At 38.5% G+C, this 19,980-nt stretch overlaps 1 protein-coding gene and 1 long non-coding RNA gene across 8 annotated transcripts in view; one reads left to right on the top strand and one right to left on the bottom strand.

Moving 5' to 3' along the window:
- Window positions 1–19,980, bottom strand: part of KaiR1D (Kainate-type ionotropic glutamate receptor subunit 1D) — a 221,236-nt gene that overhangs the window by 15,099 nt on the left and 186,157 nt on the right. For all 6 annotated transcript variants that reach the window (XR_015293274.1, XM_086911861.1, XM_086911862.1 and 3 more), the window contains exons 7-12: window positions 16,744–16,911; window positions 9,432–9,452; window positions 8,684–8,836; window positions 3,910–4,131; window positions 884–1,175; window positions 93–231 (exon numbers count right to left, since the gene is read on the bottom strand). Coding sequence is in view for 5 of the 6 variants with exons in the window: in XM_086911861.1 (XP_086767987.1) it covers window positions 93–231; window positions 884–1,175; window positions 3,910–4,131; window positions 8,684–8,836; window positions 9,432–9,452; window positions 16,744–16,911 (995 nt within the window). In the remaining variant the exon portion in view is untranslated. The remainder of the gene's footprint in view (window positions 1–92; window positions 232–883; window positions 1,176–3,909; window positions 4,132–8,683; window positions 8,837–9,431; window positions 9,453–16,743; window positions 16,912–19,980) is intronic.
- LOC147657022 (uncharacterized) overlaps window positions 1–19,980 on the top strand; it is an 84,669-nt gene that overhangs the window by 42,581 nt on the left and 22,108 nt on the right. The window lies entirely within an intron of this gene.

The following is a 19,980-nucleotide window of genomic DNA, read 5'->3' as shown; positions in this document are numbered from 1 at the left end:
ATATTAAGGTTCAGAGATTTCTCTCGTATACGAAATTTCACCGGTGCCGGTAGAATATTTTTATCAGAGCCTTGTAAAATGGATTCACTTGCCTGGCTAGTATGAAGAGCAGCACGGATACGCCTAGATAAGCTGTCGCCATATAAATCCAAACATCGAGACTGAGCGGGCTGAGGAATGAGAAGAGATTCGGTGGCTGCTTTATAGGCTTACGATACAGTATGCTGATCCCTGAAAATTTCATACGGTACGTGTAAATCCATCGTGAAATTGGAACGCGCGTGTGTGAGAAATGTATGGTTTATTAGATATCGTTGTTGGGTAACTTATCTCGAGATGAAATTTTAAAAATATTAATCTTTAATTTCGCAGCATTGGGTGACACGTTGGACTTTATTTTAAAACAACAGCTCTATTTTTCGTTCTATTAAAAAAAAATTCCTCGAAACTGTTCTATCAACAATTCGCCGCGTTGTCGAAATCTTTTTGATGCCACCGCGACACAAATTTTTTTTATATTATTAATCACTCTAATTCGACGGTGTCGAGCAAGCGACGAGAAATAAAACGGAGCACGAGATTGTGTTTTAAAATACATCAATTCTCCAAACAAAAAAAAAACAAAAAAAAAAGAAACTCGATCGAGAAACTATCCAATATTCCGTGCTCCCGCTGCTTTATAATTCCTCGTATATCCGAACGAAAAATCGAATCTTTCCCCGGAGAAGGTACGAGGAAAATTTTTTTTTTTTTTTTTTTTACAAAAAAATCACGGGACCCAATCAACCCTTTTTCGCATATAGGATTTCGCGATCGTTAAACCAATTTGGGGGAGGGGGGAGGGGCGGTGAACAGGGAATCGTAGATCAAACAGATGGCTCACCCAGATTCATGAACGGCATGGTGAAGTCGACCGCCTGTTCCCGATCGTACGTGATGGTCAGATCCGCGATCGCCAGATCCGCCTTCTGATCCAACAGTTCTTTCATCATACCGTCCCACTCTTTCGTCTTTTTGTTGTAGGATCCGTATCGTTCGTCCGGCACCAGCCGGAACGTGTAATTGAAGCCGAGGATCTTCGATATCTCGTAAATCAAGTCGACGCTGTATCCCTCGAACTGCGCGTTTCCGACCAGCTTGTTGCTCGAAACTTTCCTCATGCAGTACGGGGCGCTCTGTATGGGGTAATGAGCTCACCGATCAATAAATCGAATTCCACATTTCTCTTTCGGTATATCGTATCTCGCGTCGCGATACCAGCATTGGTTACGCATGTACGAATATTCGTGTAAGGGAAAGATGATTATGCGCATAGGTTGTTTCTAGGTCGTGTGAGGAAAGAAAGTGATATTTCTTCGTGTTACAACTTAATTTTACAGCTTTACCGATTAATTAGAAATTGTCGAGTTAGCACTTGAACATGAAACATTAGATATATATTTATAAGTAAAATATCGTAACAGTGTCGATCGAGTATCGTGAAAATTCAAGGCATACGCATCTGTGAATAGTATGTAAAGAAACGAGAAACTTAAATTGCGTTCGAGAACGAGATTTCGTGTAAAAAATTGATTGGAGCGATTTCTTGTATGCCTCATCGATCGATACAGATTTACAAGGAGCGAGGATTGAAATCGCACGAGCGATACATATCGACTAAACCTTCTTTCCTCGTGTAAAAGGATCGATGGAACGTGAACTGCACGGCGGGGAATTGAAAAATTGGGGAGTGATTCGCGTGATTACACGAATGCGTGCGCAATTTCGGGCGCGGGTTTAGAATTCCGCGTGTTGACGCGTGTTCACGCGAAGCTGTATCCCGTCACTCACGTGGAATTTCGTGGCGGAGGCCTGTGGAAATTGATGTGGCGTGGCGTCGATTTTCGAAAAAAACTTGGTTAAAAAGTTGGCAACGCGCAAAAGGGGAAAGGAAAGTTGAACGTGACCAAAGTTCACTCGGAGGAAAACTCGGGAGAAGTTTGTAAAAGTTCATTTATTAATATTGTCGGCGGATTTTCATGACGGCGCATTGTATTTTGTGAAAAAAAGAAAAAAAAAAAAAAGTAAGAAACTTGTTCTACTTTTTAAAAATAGACATTATTAGTTTAACAAAATTCTCTCGATTCTTCCATATTTAGAACTGATAGATCGTATATTTATTATTAAGTGATAGCTCGAACCTTTTCTTCTAAATTTCATCAATTTCTCGAGATTCCGTCACTCTTCTGGAAGACTATAAAAAGCTGATGCCCTCGTTAGCTTTTAATATTTCTAGGCCATCTAATGGCAGATTTAATGACAATCAGTATCGCTTATTAGCACGTCGAAACTTGAGCGCGACTTTCAAGAGGCAAATTAACGCGATCCGTTAATTAAGTTCGTGGAGAAATCCGATTAATATCGCCGTAAATAAAGCACGCTTATTTTAAAGTGGCCAAGCTGTGTACGTTATTTAAAGACGAAAAACGTTTTAACGAAAAACATTGAGAATCCGATCTTTCGAATCGTTTATTAAAAGAACAAATGATTTCTCTCGTTTCTTTCTAAACGTTCTTTCATAAGTATCACGTTTCTCACGAATCTAAAACTAATTATTTTCCCGTATCCTCCTCATCCCTCTACACAGATAGAAGCGTAACTAGATTCTTTCTACTAGAAATCCAAATCGATTCAAAAACCGAGTTCAGTAATTAAGGGTTAAGTCCTCGCCTCTTTAAACCCTCAACGACCATCCTTATCATCGTTCACCGTGAAATTCGACGTTTCCTTTAACCCCCAACGCTGTTCCCGTAAAGGAACATCTGCCCGTTTAATATATTCGCGAGTACTGCATTACTCATCGTCGCAATTAGCCCGGGAATAAGTAAAGCCAACCGCCCGACTCATCGTGAAAACTTCAATTAAATCGCGTATCTCTTTTCGGTTTCTCCTTCGTTCGTCTTCGCAAGAACGAGTGCGAGAGAGAGAGGGGACGAAAGGAATAGAAGAGGGCGAGAGAGAGAGAGAGAGAGAGAGAGAGAGAGAGAGAGAGAGAGAGGAAAGCTAACGAGTTGGCGAGAAGGCGGCGGGAGAAAAAGGAAGAGAAAGTTCCTCTCGGTTCCGGGTGGCGTTCGCTCCGTTCCTGTTTCCTTTTCATTTCAGAAAAACAAATAGTCGAGATTTTAACGATACGCGAATGATTTACGCGGCCGCGCCACGTTGAAGAAGAGAACAAAATTTTTTCTTCCTTTTTTTTTTTTTTTTTTTTTTTTTTTCCCCTAAATCCGGACGTGAAAAGCGGAAGAGACAGGGGAGAAGAGAAACAGGGGGGGGGGAGATTGGAGGAAAATCACTTTAGTTGATTGAAACGAGGGCTGAAATGTCGGGGATTGAAAAGTTGAGAATTCCTGTCCGTGAAACCGCGTATGTATTTTTCTGTTAATTCGCGTTTATTCAAATGTGTCGCTACGGCGAAGGGTCGAGGATTGGTCGTATTCTATGGAAAAAGAATATCGGTGTTACTATATCATCTATATATATATATCTAGGAAGAATGAATCCGAGTAATAAAATTTTTAATTAACGAATGGGTAATTAATTTAGCTATGAATGTAGAAATCTCGGTTTAAGGGATAGCGGGATAACGAGAATGTTACTCCAGCTTCCTAGATTTACGTGTAACCTAGATTTTTCTTTTGCGCCCCGACGCGGGAGAAAAAAATTTATGAGAATTTTTTTTGTATAATAAATCTGGTACGTCATCTGTAATATTTAATTCCGGAATTATTAACACGCACGATGCGAATATTCCGTGCGAATATTACGGTTTGCCGTGTTAACCGAGGTTAATTATTACGTAATTATTTTAGAATTAATTTATTACGGGGTTTTTTAATCCGTTTTCGGGATTTAAATTTTCGTATTACTCACCAGTATAGTGGTTACGATAAAGGTCTTGTTTTGAAGATTCTCCACGATTTGCGTGTACTCCTCCTTGTAACTCCTCGTAAAATTTATTCCCTTCGTGCTGTTCCATGTCCCTATCTTCTTCAACCCCTCTTTGTTGTTCAGTTCGATGATGTCGAGGATAAAATCTGAGCGGAATCCTTGATGATCGAATTTGATTGTCCCCGTCAGTCCTGTCATTTCAACCTAAAAGTATTTATACGCTTTATTATGATTCTTTAACAGAAAAGGAGGGGGGAAAAAAGATATATCGATAAAACTATTGTTTTCACGACGAATTTTTACGCTTACGTTTTTCTTGGAATTCGAATCTTTTTATAGTCAATTAATATTCACACTTCGTCTCCAAACTGGATTTAGTCTATATTTTTTTATGACTACGTTCACGAAGACAAATGTTCAGCTCGATATTTACAGACTAGAGCAATTAGAAACGTTAAAATGGAGACGATAAATCGAATGAATGAACGCAATATGAACCACACGTTTGGCTATTCCGTATAATTAAACGTGAAATTCTGGATAATTAGATTTGATCAACGAATCGTAGGCATATCTCGATTAAACTTTATACGAAATGAAACGTGATTTCGATATTATTTTCCCTTTTCACCTCTAAACTGAAGAAATCTGGCAATCATTCTCTCAATCACAGATTTTCGAACAAGACACTCCTCATCATCAGCTGTCAAATAACAAAGCAGTGCTGAATACTCTTCCAAAAATAACAGATCCTGTATAATTATTCGAGTTTGATTACCTACGATAGCATTTCGCCACCAAACATAACCAACCAGCCTCGGCCTATCCGTGTCTGAACGAATGGCACAAATTACCCATTATCGCGCGAATCGTTGTGTAACCGAACCTGATCGAATCGCGGCACGGCGATAAATTCAAACGCGTAGTCAAGCAGCCGTACAAAATTAGCTAGAGGTTGCCATTACCTGCATAATTACCGGATCAGCTTTGATACGAATTTTCACCGGCAAATTGCATCTGCTTCGCTTTGGCCAGGAAAATGGCTCCTGTTCTCGGTTACACACCGGTATAATTAGCAATATTGAAGGTGGTGTCGAGGCGACTAGCGGCGTTGACAAGTGTTTTTCTATCCGGGCAAACGTTATTATTATTCGGTTCGCGCGAAATTTTTGCTTCTGTTTTTCGTGAATTGCGTTTTATCGATAATAACATTGAACGGAGTAGACACGTGCAAATACTAAAAAAAAAGAGTGAAAAATAGAAAGAAAAAGAGAATGGAAAATACAGTTATTGCAATCGTTATTGGCTCCGACTGATTTTTAGTTATTCCGTTTTTACGCTATTAATTATAAGGATATTATACAAAATGTGTCAGAATTTCTAAATCGATATTTTCCTTTGCAAGAACGTTTCTTAACTAATTATTAATAAATCAAAAAACGATATACGTGTATGTATAATAACCTTAATTGCGCTTTACAGGTTCATTGTTCGTTCTCGTAACATTTCATAACATTCGCGCTTTTTATTTATTTATTTTTTTTTTTTCGTTGAAAAATTTCGTTAAAAATGAAGTATACGTACGCCAATTATTCGAATTGGACAAAAATTGGAAAAAAGATATCGGTTCGTTACGCGATTCGATTCGCAGAGAAGAAATCGGTTTTGCGCGCCAGGAACGTTTTCGATTCTCGTTTTATCGCGCTCCCAATTAAAATTGCTTGTTAGAGAACAACAAAGCACCAAAACTTTAACCATCGTTATCTCGAAATAGTTTTCGGGAAGCGCTCGTAGCCCATTCGAGGTTGAATCGTGGTAACTATTCTATCACGAACTTTACGCTTAAGATACTGATGCTTTAAGCGATTAGGCCGCGAACTTTAACGATATTCAAAACGGCCAGGCCGCTGGAGTGCTGCACTACAGTTAATAATGCACTCGGATAGCTGCGTAAGCTCGTTAAAGATCATTTGCTACGGATAATTACGTTTTTCAAGCGTTTCTATTCTGTTCTCCTTTTTTTTTTTTCGAGTGTCTTTGGAACTAGTAACGTAAGTCGTTTTTACATTGAAAAATATATTTGATAAATTTTCAAATTATAAACATCGTTCTCGTGGAATAAAATTCGAAAATATCTCTTTTTCCATTCGAAACCATTCGAAGTAATTTCGTTTGATCCATGAAATTTCAAATCTAAATTCTCGATACTGCGATATTCCAATATTCGAAATTCCAATATTCCGAAAGGAATAATCATCGTCTTCCAATTAATAATCTTGCTATCACTTCCGTCCAAGAGGGTTCAATTCACCTTCTCGAAGTTCGGTCAGAATTTGAACTTCGGCCAACCGTGTCCCTGGTAGTAGTAGATTCGTAGATGTCACGAACGTCATCATAGATTCACGGTCGCAAAACCACCAGCCATAATTTGTCAACGGAAGGACGGCTTCGTTTAACCCGGAACGTAACTTTCCATTGTTCGACGAACAATCGCGAACAGTAGGAGGGAAATGTTCGTGTCATCCTTGCGATTCTCCTTAATTCACCACTGAGAATCCTCTTTCTTTTTCGCAATGATAAAATTACTATTTCTTTTTCCCTTTTTACTATCTAATATAATATCATCATATAACGAGTATAATCCGAATATAAACGCAGAATGTAACGATGTATCTGGAGTCAGACGAAAGCTAAAAGGAGATTGAACAAGATTCGTCGAGCATTAATTGATGACGATTTACATGTACGAACGAAAGATACAACAATATGTCGGAATTAAACGAGACAAATTGTCACGAATTTCGTCACGGTATTCTCCGTTCTTCCATCAACTGGACTTTCGATCAAACTTCTAATCCTTAAACATTCACGAGCACAGTCCAATCATCTTCTTCCCTCGATGTTCCCCGATATTTTCCACGGGCAAATAAGTTTCTCAATTTACCAAATACACACCAAGAGGCACACTTTCCATAATTCCGCGCCGTGTTTGCATCTATCACACGACGGTATTCGTTAATAAACACAGGATCTCCGAGGCAGAGAGGGACAGTGCGATTAAACATATCGTTATAATGGCTTATTACGTTACCGGGACGGTCGATCGATTCGCCACAATCGCCGCGAAATTAATTTCCCCCTTCTGCGCGATAAACCCTCTCCTCTTCTATCCCTCCATCCATCCCCCCCCCTCTCTCTCTCTTTATCCACATCGATACGAAACCATTCGCAAGATACTTATCGATAACGGAACGTTGTTGCGTATCAATTTGCGCGGATACGTTTTTGTCGCGATGAGCTCGGTTTCGAAACGGTTCGCACCACCGACAAACCTCTAATTACGCGGTGGTGCAATTAGGCCGATTGCGCTAGTGCGGCTCGACTGGTGGGCTGCTTTGCATATTTCGTGCCAATTCCAAGATTCCTCTCCCTCCCTCGCCTGGCAAAAAGATGCCTCTTTGTTGACCGTTGTATATATTCTCCGTTTTAATGCCATGTGTGTGGGTGCAGATATGCATTTTTCGGAAAATAGTTGGCGAGGACGTCGCGGTTCACCGGTTTCAGATCGCGGGGATGATAACGGAGAATGCATTGGTTACTGTGTTGTAGAATAGTGAATATGTATGAGGTATAGGGAAGAGTAAATTGGTGGAAGATTCTTTTTTTTTTTTTCCCCCTCCCAATGTTTGCGTTGCGGTTTGGTTCGAATCGGTTTGGTTTTCGGGCGTGATTGATTTTAGAATTGATCTTTATGATTTTTTATATATTCGAACGAGAATTTTTTGTAGTTCGAAAAAAAATATATAATTATATGTAAAGGGGGAATTTTTTAGGATCGATTTTTATCGTTAAATTAATTTTACATTATTTGTATTATTATAAAGAATACATTATGCGTAGAAATATATTTCGATTGGAGTAAATCCACACGAAAAAACGATAATTAAGTTACACGGGATAATATAAAAATTTCGGTGGAAAAAAAAAAAAAGAATAGCCGGTTAACGTATCAATTATAAATTCAAATAAATTCATTTTTTTTTCCCCGCTGAAAAAATCCCGATTCCGATAAAATACGAGAGGCGAGATAAGTGGGGAATGAAAACCTCAATTTACACGAAAATGGCTTGAACGTGACAAATTATCCCTAATTTCGCGAAATTAAGTGATTTCGTCGCAAATTGCGCCCAATTTTGAAAATTTTACCGAGATTTCATTATTCCCGGCGAGAATAATGCGATGGTTTGAAGAGTGTTATCGCAAAACCCACGAAAAAAGAGGGCGAAAAAAAAAAATTGTTGCAACGTTCGAAAACAACCGAGTTAACCTGAGAATTTCCTCGTCCCATTGCACCATTTCTTTTTCCTTTTTTTTTTTTTCTCTCGTTTGCCAATTACGTCATAGGCTCCCATCGGAACGTCATCGTGACGCGAACATCGTTTCCCCGAACCATCGTTCCACTCGTTTTCAATTGGAGCTTTTCCAAGGATATCGCGATAGAATTAAGACACCAATGGAATTTTCTCTCCCCACCCTTTTCACGTGACATCGTATATAAAGCAGACGCTCTTTGAACGTCTTTCCCGTCGAACAATCGTGGGAATACAACGCCAGATTTTTCTTGCACGAGCAAATGGAACAGAAGAGGAAAAATAAGATTCGTCGCGCACGTTCAATCTATTTTCATACGACATAGCTTTGGCTGGCGATGCTTCGACTGATTTTTCGCGTATCATATCGTAGCTGAAATACTTACGATTTTCATATAATTGATGAGCGAATATCCATGAGGCCAGGTATCGGTGGACTCGCAGGAGAGCGGCTTGATGTCGATCTGCTGGGACGTGTCCAAATCGTGCAGTGCTTTCGCGAATAGGTGCACAGCGTCGTACATTAACGATGTTTCAGTCTAGAAGTGTAGTTGAGACGAACAATAAAAAAATATAATAATAATTTAATAGTTGAATAGATGAAATAAAATGAACAATCGGGTACGAAATATTCGAGATAGTTTCACAATTTGGTCAATTTCATAGTGAAAGTTTTATTTTCAATTTTCGTCTTTGTTTATGTTTCGAATTGTTTCTCGAATCGTGATTAAAAAAGCCACTTCGCGTTATCGCTCGTTTCAGATAGGCAATATTTTCACAGGATTTTACGAGACCATTCTACCTTTATAGTAGAGCTGGAAAATCAGATCTATTTCGCGCGCATTTACAACGAGATCGCTCGTCCGATAGTTAAGGCAAAATTAATCTAAACTGGAAATTCTGTGGAAATTGATTTTTTTTTTGCAAATTTAATTTAAATATTTATATAATTTATAAAGTATATATTTTTTGTATCATAATAAAAGTTAATGTAGAATAATGTCAAAAAAATAGTTTATTTTCAAAAAATCTGATGGATAATTAACTTGGAGTATCTATGAAAATTTATACTATTTTTTTTTTGACGTGTTTAAGGCATGATCATACTATGTAATATTAAATAATAATTCTTACCTTTATGCAGGTGAGGTTGTTCTGCTCCACATGAAACAAAATATGAATAAATATAATAAAATACGAAATATCGATTTAAAAAAATTTGACTACAAAATCTTAGTTTCATAACTATTACTGTAGAATTACAAATAAAAATTTCATTACGAAAACGATTCGATTATTTTAAAATTATTAAAAAAATATTCTTCTTCCTTTGGTCTCAGAAATTTGTACTTGTTTCTTTAATAAATCTGCATCATTGTGAAGCAGTTTTAAATTTAAGAAAATTTCGTATCAAAAACTAACCGATAGTTTTTATTGTTCTCATCGAGAATGAGAAACATATTTCATCGCGATCGTTCAGAATAAATAAATAAATAAAAAAAAAAATGTTACAAATAAACGGTTGTCAATGCTTTTTGCGCATTCGATCGAGGATTAATTGCCTTTCGATGCGAGTAATCGTGAGTCGAATGCGGCAAATGAGAACGTTTATCATGGAAAATGATCACGAATCGTGGGATAAATACGGCGAATAACAGACATTTCCTGCCTGTACTTAGAATTGTCGATAGCAACACGCGCGTGCTAATTTATCAGTAATTCGACAAGATACACTGATCATTTGTCACGTGCACGCGCTCCTATTTAATTAATGCGATTTTGTTAAATTGCCGACTCTGATATCCGAGCAGACGCGAAAATCGAAACTTTCTAAAAATTATGTATTTATAACGGCATCGATTTAATATTGGTCGTTGAGCTGCAATTTGATACGACATTTGCATTTGAAATTAATAATTTGTAGGAGACAGAATTCAAATAGATCGTGAACAGAAGAGGATTCACACATGTTTGATGAGAGGATAAAAGAGAGAGAGAGAGAGAGAAAATAACAAAACAAACAACCACTTTTATCTTTATTATTTTCGACAATTTTGACAATTCATTTTGTTACAATACTTAATTCAATCATTTTGTTATTACGACAAATATTTATATACACTCGCAATTTCTTTATTATTACTTAAACACTATTACTATTTTCCTTTGACACCATGTTAGGTACCGCTTCGAGAAACAAGTTGCTTGAATTTAATGCATGACATCAAATCAAATAACTTGTCTTGCATCACGAGCATCGTCGACCGACCAAAGCAACTTGACTTATACGAACGTCGCATCAAGTCAAATAATCCTTGACTAAGTTGAACGATAAATGTGTAACAATATGTAAAAATATTCGAAACGTTGGAAATGGAAAGAACCGTAACCGTTATGGAAAACGTGTTACATCGGTTAGTTCTTTTGTCGAGCGAGCAGCGTCGTATCGACGTTACACAAAAGGTACACGAATACCCGATGGTCATAAAGGAAATTCGCGGAACAGTCGAAGGGCAAATTGAATTTGGCGGGCGTTGATGCACCGTCGATCGGCGAATAGCGAGAGGATCGAGTTGCAACCGACGTGGAAGCTTTCACGAATTGTTCGATAAAAAGGGATCGAGGATTTTTATCGAAACAATACACGCACGAAATGCACGCGTGCTTATTATCGGATTCCATTCGGTTCAATCGTTGCCCTACGCCGTCAGCTTCTTTTTTATCGATCGAGCGATCTAAATTCCGATCAACTTTTCCAGATCTGTCTCGGTTCGCGAGCATAAGTGGCCTCGAGATTTATGCCATGCGTGTTCGAAGAAAATCTTTCATTATTGACGGTCACCGAATCACCCATTAAACCAAATAAAAAAATTCTAACTGATGATGTTGCTTAAGATGGCGCTGCTTTTCAGAAGATTACTTAAGCGATGTTGTAAACTTGTATATACTTTAAGATATCCTAGCCTAGCAGGAATGTAACGTGATCTTAATTAAACCTAAGGGTGACACATTTCAGACACGATTGATCATCCTATGATCGAGAATATTTACGATTAGTCTCTGATTATCATCGAATCTTCGTGCGATATCGATCACTTTAATTCGAGGGATTTCCTCGAACTTGAAGATATCGCGAGCAAGTAATTACGTCACAGGGATCCTCATTAAATTATGAAGAAGATTTTCGAGGATCCTTCGAGTTAATAATTAAAAATCTAATTAATACTTCGCTGTAATACTTTGATCATTGAATACGACAAATGGATAGCTTCTTTGTAACCACGTATCTCACACGATCATCTACATTACGAGAGATCCAACTCTCTTAGAAACACGCGTACCCTTGTAATACACTTATCGTTAAGAAAATATACCACTTGTTACGACATCTGTCGAAGAGCATTCTACGTACACACACATACACACATATACATGTATCGAGTAACACGAGCATACATTCGCGAGCACAGCCTCTACCTGATTAATTTTCAACGAGTGCGACACTTATCTCGACTCTCTGTTCATTGCGTACAATATTCATAGAATTAAAAAATTATTCGTAAAATAATTAGAACGCGAGGAACAATTCTCGCGAATTAATTTTCCGAGATTATTCAATTACTCGTCGAAAGATGGATCGACTCTTGAGCCTTATCCATCAATGGAAGGGTTGGTTGAAATGTATGTACGAGTTCACCTCTGAAAACAATTTTCACGGGAAGAAAACTGTTTTCCTTTTATTCGACCAAGTATCGAAGCTGGTTACCAAGCGAGCGTTTCGCCTCCTTCCAACCGCGATCTCTCCTCTTTCGACGCTCTAAGATCGGTCACGTACCATCATTTACTCACATCCGCTCAATTTTCCCGCATCCATGTGCACGTATTTACATACTCGTCGGCGCTCGCCTAGCCGGCGACTCGTACGGAATCGCTAATATCCCCCTCGCCCCTTCGCTGTGGGTAGAGCAACCTTCGTTGCTCGTTTTCATCCACGATCCTCTTCTATCCTTCGATCCACTCCTCCCCGCCCCTCGTTTCACGACTAACAACTTTCTGTTACCGTGTAATTGAGCTGAATTACGGCGGACAATAAGCGCGATTTCGTATTCGCCGAACCGTTCGCCGATCGAAATCCTCTCTCGTGAAATTAGAACGGTTTTTATCACTTTTGTATTTTCCTCTTATATTGTTCTTTTACTTCTTTTTCTTCTTCTTCATCTCCTTCCTTTTTCTCGAACGAAACGCGGGGATCTTTAAATCGGAGGCAGCGTGGAAAGGATCTCTCTCGCGAGATAAATCGGGTTAATTGTACGTGGAAAGAATACAAATTTCTTTAGTTGTCGCGATCTTTCTCTCTCTCTCTCTCTCTCTCTCTCGTCACGGGTGGAACTCCACAACTTTCTCGAATGTTCAATGAATAAGTCAGTCCAGTTATGAAGAGTAGCTCTAACCCGAGACAAGTTCGTCCGAGGACTTCCACTTGAATATCCTTTTTCGCGAGTTTTTCCATGCCCCTCCTGGCTAGCAATAATGGATGAGACGTCGGCCGGTGCAAATTATCTCCTTTTTTCTCGCAACGATGAATTTCAATCGCGACGATTTTTGAACGGATTACAGAGTCGAGGGATGTTGATCGATGTTCTTTCCCTCCTCTTATGCGATCAAAGGAAAGAGAATAGAAATAGAAAATCTATATTCAAAGAAACTCTCCATTAGAATCTTTTACAAAAAAGGAGAGAAGAAATTAAAATTAATAACAAAATCGAAGATTTCGAAAGATTGTATGCGGAGAGCATACAAAGAAGAAACGATTTCAAATATTATTTCTGCTTTAAAAAAAATTACCCTATTCCTCTTCTTCCATCCTGCTAAACACGACCCGTGATAAATTCTTTCGAGGAAGAATACCCAGCCTTCGATTGCCTTTTCCCATAAGAAGAAGAAGTCTTTGTAAGTGACCGCGACGTGGGGTCTTTTTATCGTTGCTTCCGGGTGCGTGGCATGAATCGATATCTATCTACCTCGTTGACAAAAGGAGGGGATTCCTTTTCGAACGAAGCGAATAAACTCGTCCGATTCCCTCCACGAGATTGTCGAAGAAACGATTACCGAGATTTTAACGAAGTTTTGGACGAGAAACAAGAAAAAGGAAAAAGAAAAAAAAAAAAAAAGAAAAGGGCATCCTCAAGTGCGCGGGCATCGGTGACTGGAGACTTCCGTGGGGGGTCGTTTTCTCCGCGTTATGAACGGGTCAGGGATCAAACAAGCGTGCCTCCACGGGGGAAAGAAATGAATGGAGGGTATAGGAAAAGGCAGAAAGGCCGTAGGTAAAAAGATATAAAGCTCGGCAACCTTAGAATCCCCCGGGGTGCCTTCCAGCGGTTCCAGAGATCCTCCATTATTTAACCCCTCTCTCACACCAGGCCCCGGTGATCTCGTTCAATTGTTTGCGCTTTCATAGGTGAACCTTGTGTGATCTTATTTTCCGCGTTTCCATCGCCGATCTGCCCGGCCTTATCCAAAGGGAGCCCTCCCTACCGAGTTCGGATACCTTCGGGATATTCGTCTAATTGAAAAAAGAGTGAAGTATATACGAAATTTTCCATAATTTTGGATAAAGATTTAATCTTTATCTATGTGGAAATATAGATGTTCGAGATATCATTCGTTGTCGAATCTTTTAATCGAAGAGAAATAGATACAATTTGGATGTTAATTTTGGATCAAAGTTGAATCTGTAGAAAAAATACAAATCCTTCTATTTTCCTTCTTACCGTACCTTCGAGATGTTTCGTCGTCGAATCTTTTAATTGTGGAAGGACGAAAATTCGTAGATAAATATTTTAGATTTCGACTCGAGAACGTTGTCGTGAAATCCGTATATCTAGACCCTAGGTTGGGAAAAAAGTTTGGCTCGAAGTTTGGCGAGAACGTGCGAGAGCGGCGATGCAATTTAACCTTTTTAAGGGGGTGAAACGGTGGGTGTCGCTCGCGACAGATGTTGCTTCCCATCGGGATGCCGAACGTCCAAATCCGCTGCTCAACTTTTCCGCGGTTGATGCCAGATGCGCGCAATGATATAATCTGCCTTCGTGATGCCGGCTCACGATTCGTCCGAACAACCGCCAATTAACTGCATAATCCGGAACTTGTTTGCGTTTCGCGCCGCGTTAGTTGGGGAAGAAATATCTTCGAAAGTGAAACGAATAAGTAAGCGAGCGAGTAACTACACAATTTGTTATATTTATTATTGTATAATTTATATAATAGAAAAAGTTATGAGAAATTTTTTTACAGTTATAGAAAGCGGATATACAAGTGTGAACTATTAAATTTTTATGTCTTTACGTTGGAATTGAAAGAAATTTTTATCACCGGATAGAATAAAATACCTCTTTTATATGGTAAAATATATACACCTTATATACAGGTGATAAATTTTAAAATGTTTTTTTATTTTTATTTTTATTTTTTTTTTTTTTTACGAAATAGAAAATTCTCTCGATAAAATGTGAAATAAAATACCGAATAGAGGAGCCACCATTCTTCCACGCTCAATTGTATCATCGATCGATTTTAGTAATTCTCCTCGTCGCATTTCACCAATCGAAGCAAACAGAGAAAATAGGGGCTATCTAATGGGAGAACAAGCGCATGTGCACACATATATATATATATTACACATTGGCACACGTACGCGTAATACGATGTCATTTCGTTAGCGGGTTTATATGTGGCAGAATGAGGAACACACTAAGAGGAAGTAGGTAAATTGCATAGGTAATTTCCGCAACGAAATTCGCACGATCAATCGAGTACCGCAATTGGCTACGAATTTGGATAGTCCACGGAAGTAACGAAAAGCAACGCTACATTTTCCCCTTCATTTTTCACAATCATAAAGTATTTCGCGTACGTAGAAATACGTAGAAATAGAAATTTTACAAAATTATCGAAATACTATAATATTCTTCTAAATATGCATTTTTACAACAAAAAAGAAATTTCTTCATAATTACTTAACGAAAAAAATTAAATAAATAAAATAACATAAAATGAACAAAGAACGATCCTCTAAATTCCTCTCAGTAGAATTATCGCAATTTCTCAGAGAGAGAGAGAGAGAGAGAGAGAGAGAGAGAGAGAGAGAGAGAGAGAGAGAGAGAAGAAAGTCTTCTTACCACTTATTCTTCTGAAGATAAAGAATCGAATTCGAAAATTCAATTGTCATTTCATCTTACCGATACTTCCACTCTTCTTACGACATCCCCTTGTACACTTTACGAGGAACTCAATTTCCCACGACGCCAACCTTTCAACGCGTAATATCGTATTTCAATATATATATATATATTCCCAAAGATCCAACCGACTTATTCCCGGTCAAACGTGAGCGAGGGGCATCCCGACCCGTCGTCTCGAGCGTTGGAGAAGGATCGATGCAGCTGTCAAGGGTGGTTTGCGCGAAGAATGTAAAATTAAAGCGTTATTATTAGAGGCGCAGGTTTGGCGTTAAAGCGGGCAGCGGCAGTTTCGATTCGCGATCTTCTCATTTGCATGCATACGGGCGGGCCTGATGAGTTCGAGCAGGCTCGTTCAACGAGAAAATTACATCGACACCGCACCCCTGTAACTGTTAAAATCCTTCGCGTTGACGACGTGTCGCGACGCTAATTAAGTTCGCACGCGTGCACGTTGAAATTTTGCTACGCGCGCTTCCGTTCCGCGGAGAAAACAAACAACTAATCCTCTCTCTCCCCCCCCCCCTCTCCCTCCTTTGAATGTCGAATCTCTGCGCTTCTGTTAATTCACGTTTGAGAGGGAATTAAAATTGGTCTGATAATATTGCGCCTTAAGTGCAAAGAGATCGAGAATTAATAAGAGATCGTTCAAATAAGAGGGAAATAGGGTGTAAATAGGAATTTTTTTCATAGTTTGGAGTTATTTCGAGAGAATTTTTAATGTTTAAAGAAGAGAAGAACGAAATTTAATTCTACGTGCGTTGAATATGTTCGTAATGAATTATTAATGGAATAACGCTTATTCAATAAGAAATTTTTTCAAACACTTTCTTCATTTTTTACACAATCAGTCGTATGAGATTAAAAAAGATCTGCAAATGTAATTTATTAAGATTAAATCGTTAAATTCAAATAGGTATAACGTGGGTATATTATATGGAAGAGAGAGGTCATTAATATAATTGCCAACATCATGTCTCAATAATTCAACCGATAGGAAGTGATAAACTGATGATAGAAAACTGATTTGATAAAAATTGAATAACCAATGGAAATTAGTTATAACGCGAATTTGAAAGAGAGACGCGAGCGGAATATGATATAGCTGGAACGTTTCGAAAATCAGTAACACGGTTAATCGCGGCAACTGTTCTAATTAATAGGTAATATGAAGCGACGTACACGTATATAATATTTCATCCTACCTTGTTGGAGCTCTGTCCCATATCGAGCTCTCGATTATAACGCTTCTCCCCGTAGATCCAATCTTGCACGACTTTTTGTATATCCTGTTTCTCCGGGTCCACTAATCGAAAGGCAGTGATATTGGTCCCGCCGTGCTTGAATTCCTCGAGATCGACGCTGTGTAGATCCTGCACAAGGAATTCAGTTCATTTTATGAATTTCTCGAATCGATCCCGACTTTTTTTTTTTTTTTTTTTTTTGCATGCTGTTCGGCCAATAATTTTATTGCCGTATCGCGCTACGTTCAATATCATCGAACGTTTATCAGAAATACTGAGATTTATAGAACGCTCTATGTATCCGGGAGTGGGAAAAAATTGTCGTATATCTCGTACATCGAATTATTGGTGTGGTTTCAAAACGAGGGCAATTTATGTGGAACGTTTTTATATGAGGTGGGAGGGAAGGGGGACAATCATAGTGTTTCGAAGATAAAAATTAACATTAGCCTTAAAAAAATTTTATATGTACAAGTTATGAAAGAATTCGAAGAATCGTGATTAATTCTAGAAAAGTTTTCTTTCCAAAAATTTCCAAAAAATTATTTGTTTCTTTTATCCTCTTTATTTATCGTCACCTCCTTTTTTCCTCCGTTTCGTTTCATTACAAGCAAATACTTCGAAGTTTTTCTAAAGTTAAGGGAAATAGATATAGATAATGCATCAGAGATCACTTAGAAACATCGAAACATAAATTCTCAAGGAAGCGAATCTTTAAATTATAATCATCCACGTATAAAAATATCGCGATCATCGATCGACGATTGAGAATCGGCTTTCTCGGTAGTCGAGCTTCGTATCCGAGGACAGATATTACTTGGACGCGCGCCGCGTCGCCTATCAACCGAAATAGAGATATCTCGAGATGCAAGGGATGGGGAGGAGAGCGGTTTCTCCGTTTCTAAAGCTATCTACATCGTGGTGGTAGCGAGAGCGTGATTTAAAGTCGACTCATCCTCAAAGCGCAACTCCGCCGCCGTTTACCTTTTCGAATGCTCAAGCAGCCAGCCAGCCACAGCCATTTATTATCCTTTGTCCTGTGTCCCCTGCCCGGGATAGATAAGTTTCCCTATCCGCTGTCCCTTACAATCGAACAGCCTAGCGATACACACGAGCCCGATCGATCCGCGAGGTGATCGATCATCGCCTCGCCTCCTTCAACCATGCTCGTTCGCGATATTGCTTCTGCCGACACTGCACGACACTCTTCCTCTCCTCCGTCAATAAAGGATTTACAAAGGATTTCGAAGAAACGACCTTTCGAATAATCTGAATCTGAATCGTCGGTTGGAGAGAATCCCGTTGCGAGAAAAAGTGATTTTTATTTTGTATTATTAGAAGATCGGATCGCGTATTTCGTCACGATTATCCTGTGCGAGCTACTTCCCTTACTACAGAATTACATTCTAAATCTTGCTATACGTCAGGGGAATAGCCCCCATTGTCAAGCAACAATGCTTAACCACGACACACGACTTTCAGTAGACGTCCATGACAAATTTTCTCCCCGTAACCTAACCTCAACGCCCGCTAATTTCACGACATAACCTCAAAATTATTAGAGTTTGAACTAATTAAGATTAATCATTAACGACCAAAATTCTATGGATAATTCAATCCTCTTCCCTAATTGCGTTTAATCTGGACGATTAAAAGAACAAGCTGATGCAAGGAAGAAAAGAGCTCGATGGATCGGCTCGTCGTTGAATTAACATCGCTACGTGAAATTCACGATGATTCTGGACACGGAATTACGGCCGCGCATCAGACACGGTCTCGCATTTCGAAGCTACAAATTTCATCCTGACCCACCGAATCCTGCGACGCAGACGTATTATCGCATCCTGCTGGTCATTACGGTTATTATGCCTGTTACGGTTATGATGATTGTTATCGTCGTTATAGTACCGGTTCCCATTAAAGCTTCTTATTACGAACGCTTAGAGAAACGTAACGCCAACCCATCAACTCTTGACTCCTTATTACCGTCGAGTTATTTAATTCATATCGTCCCGTTCCTCTCTTGTTCCATTTCTTTTTTCAATTTTAAAGATTCGATTATGGTGGCGCGAATCGGTTTCCATTATCGATTAATGAAATTAATTTTCTTTTTTTTTTAAGATATACGCTGAATAGATCGATATTAATAAAATTGGACGAAGAATCTTATTTCAATGAATGGAATCACTGTACGTTTTCTTGTTTTATTTTAATCGTTATAAACGAACGGTAGAGAGAGAGAGAGAGGAATAATGAGCTTCGATTATTTAATTATTACGTATTTATTGATTAATCGAATTATTTTTCTTTGTATTGATTTCTCTTCAAAATAAACGAGTCTATTGTTACGAGGCAAATCGTTCATAATATAACACGATATAATATATACATAAAATCAATTTTCGAAACACAATTTGTGATTCTTTGTATGGTCAAAGTAATATTCAACGTTTTACTCGAATTGGCGTACTCTCGCTGGTTTAAGCGCTTTATTTATGTTTTTATCGCAACACCAATTGAAAATAATTACCGGCGCGATTCGCTCAATTTAAACGTTTAAAAATTTTACATGTTTTGATATTTCGTTTCGGATGACATTTAATAAGACATTTTTCATGGATACAAGCCGCTATATAATCATAATTGCCTAATAAATTCATTCGTAACATCAAAGAGAATGCTTCCAAGCTGAATTAATGTTAATTAATTTATTCGTGCCAACAGTTGCTCTCTTCTCCTTCTCATTGTCATCGCGATGATTAGACCCCGATGTAACAGAATCACTATCACTTTATCGATAATACATATATTGGTGTATAATACTGTGTTCAATGGAGCCGTCATCAAAGCGCGATTACAGCTCATTGCACGAAACTTATTTACGCCAAGGGTTTCGATTATTAATCCATTACAGGAGTGTAATAGTGCAGCATCGTTTAACCAACCTTTGTCCACCTTTGTTTCTCATCGTGCTCTCCAGCCTCGTTACTCGTTACGAATTATATACCAGAGAAATACACGTGTTAAATATAATAAAGAAGAAACGATGAATTCGTATATATATATATATCTTTCATTAAACAGAAATAAATTCTTGTTCGTTCTGTGATAAGAAAGTAACGATCTCGTTACCCAGCCCAAATATCCACTCATTGTTCAATTATAATCATTTTATTATTCCCTGATCGACGGATAATG

This window comes from Apis florea, unplaced genomic scaffold (assembly GCF_048593485.1).
Source record: "Apis florea isolate Af1SG1 unplaced genomic scaffold, ASM4859348v1 contig_3367_pilon, whole genome shotgun sequence".
NCBI lineage: Eukaryota > Metazoa > Arthropoda > Insecta > Hymenoptera > Apidae > Apis > Apis florea.
This window is presented reverse-complemented; position numbering and strand designations above follow the sequence as displayed.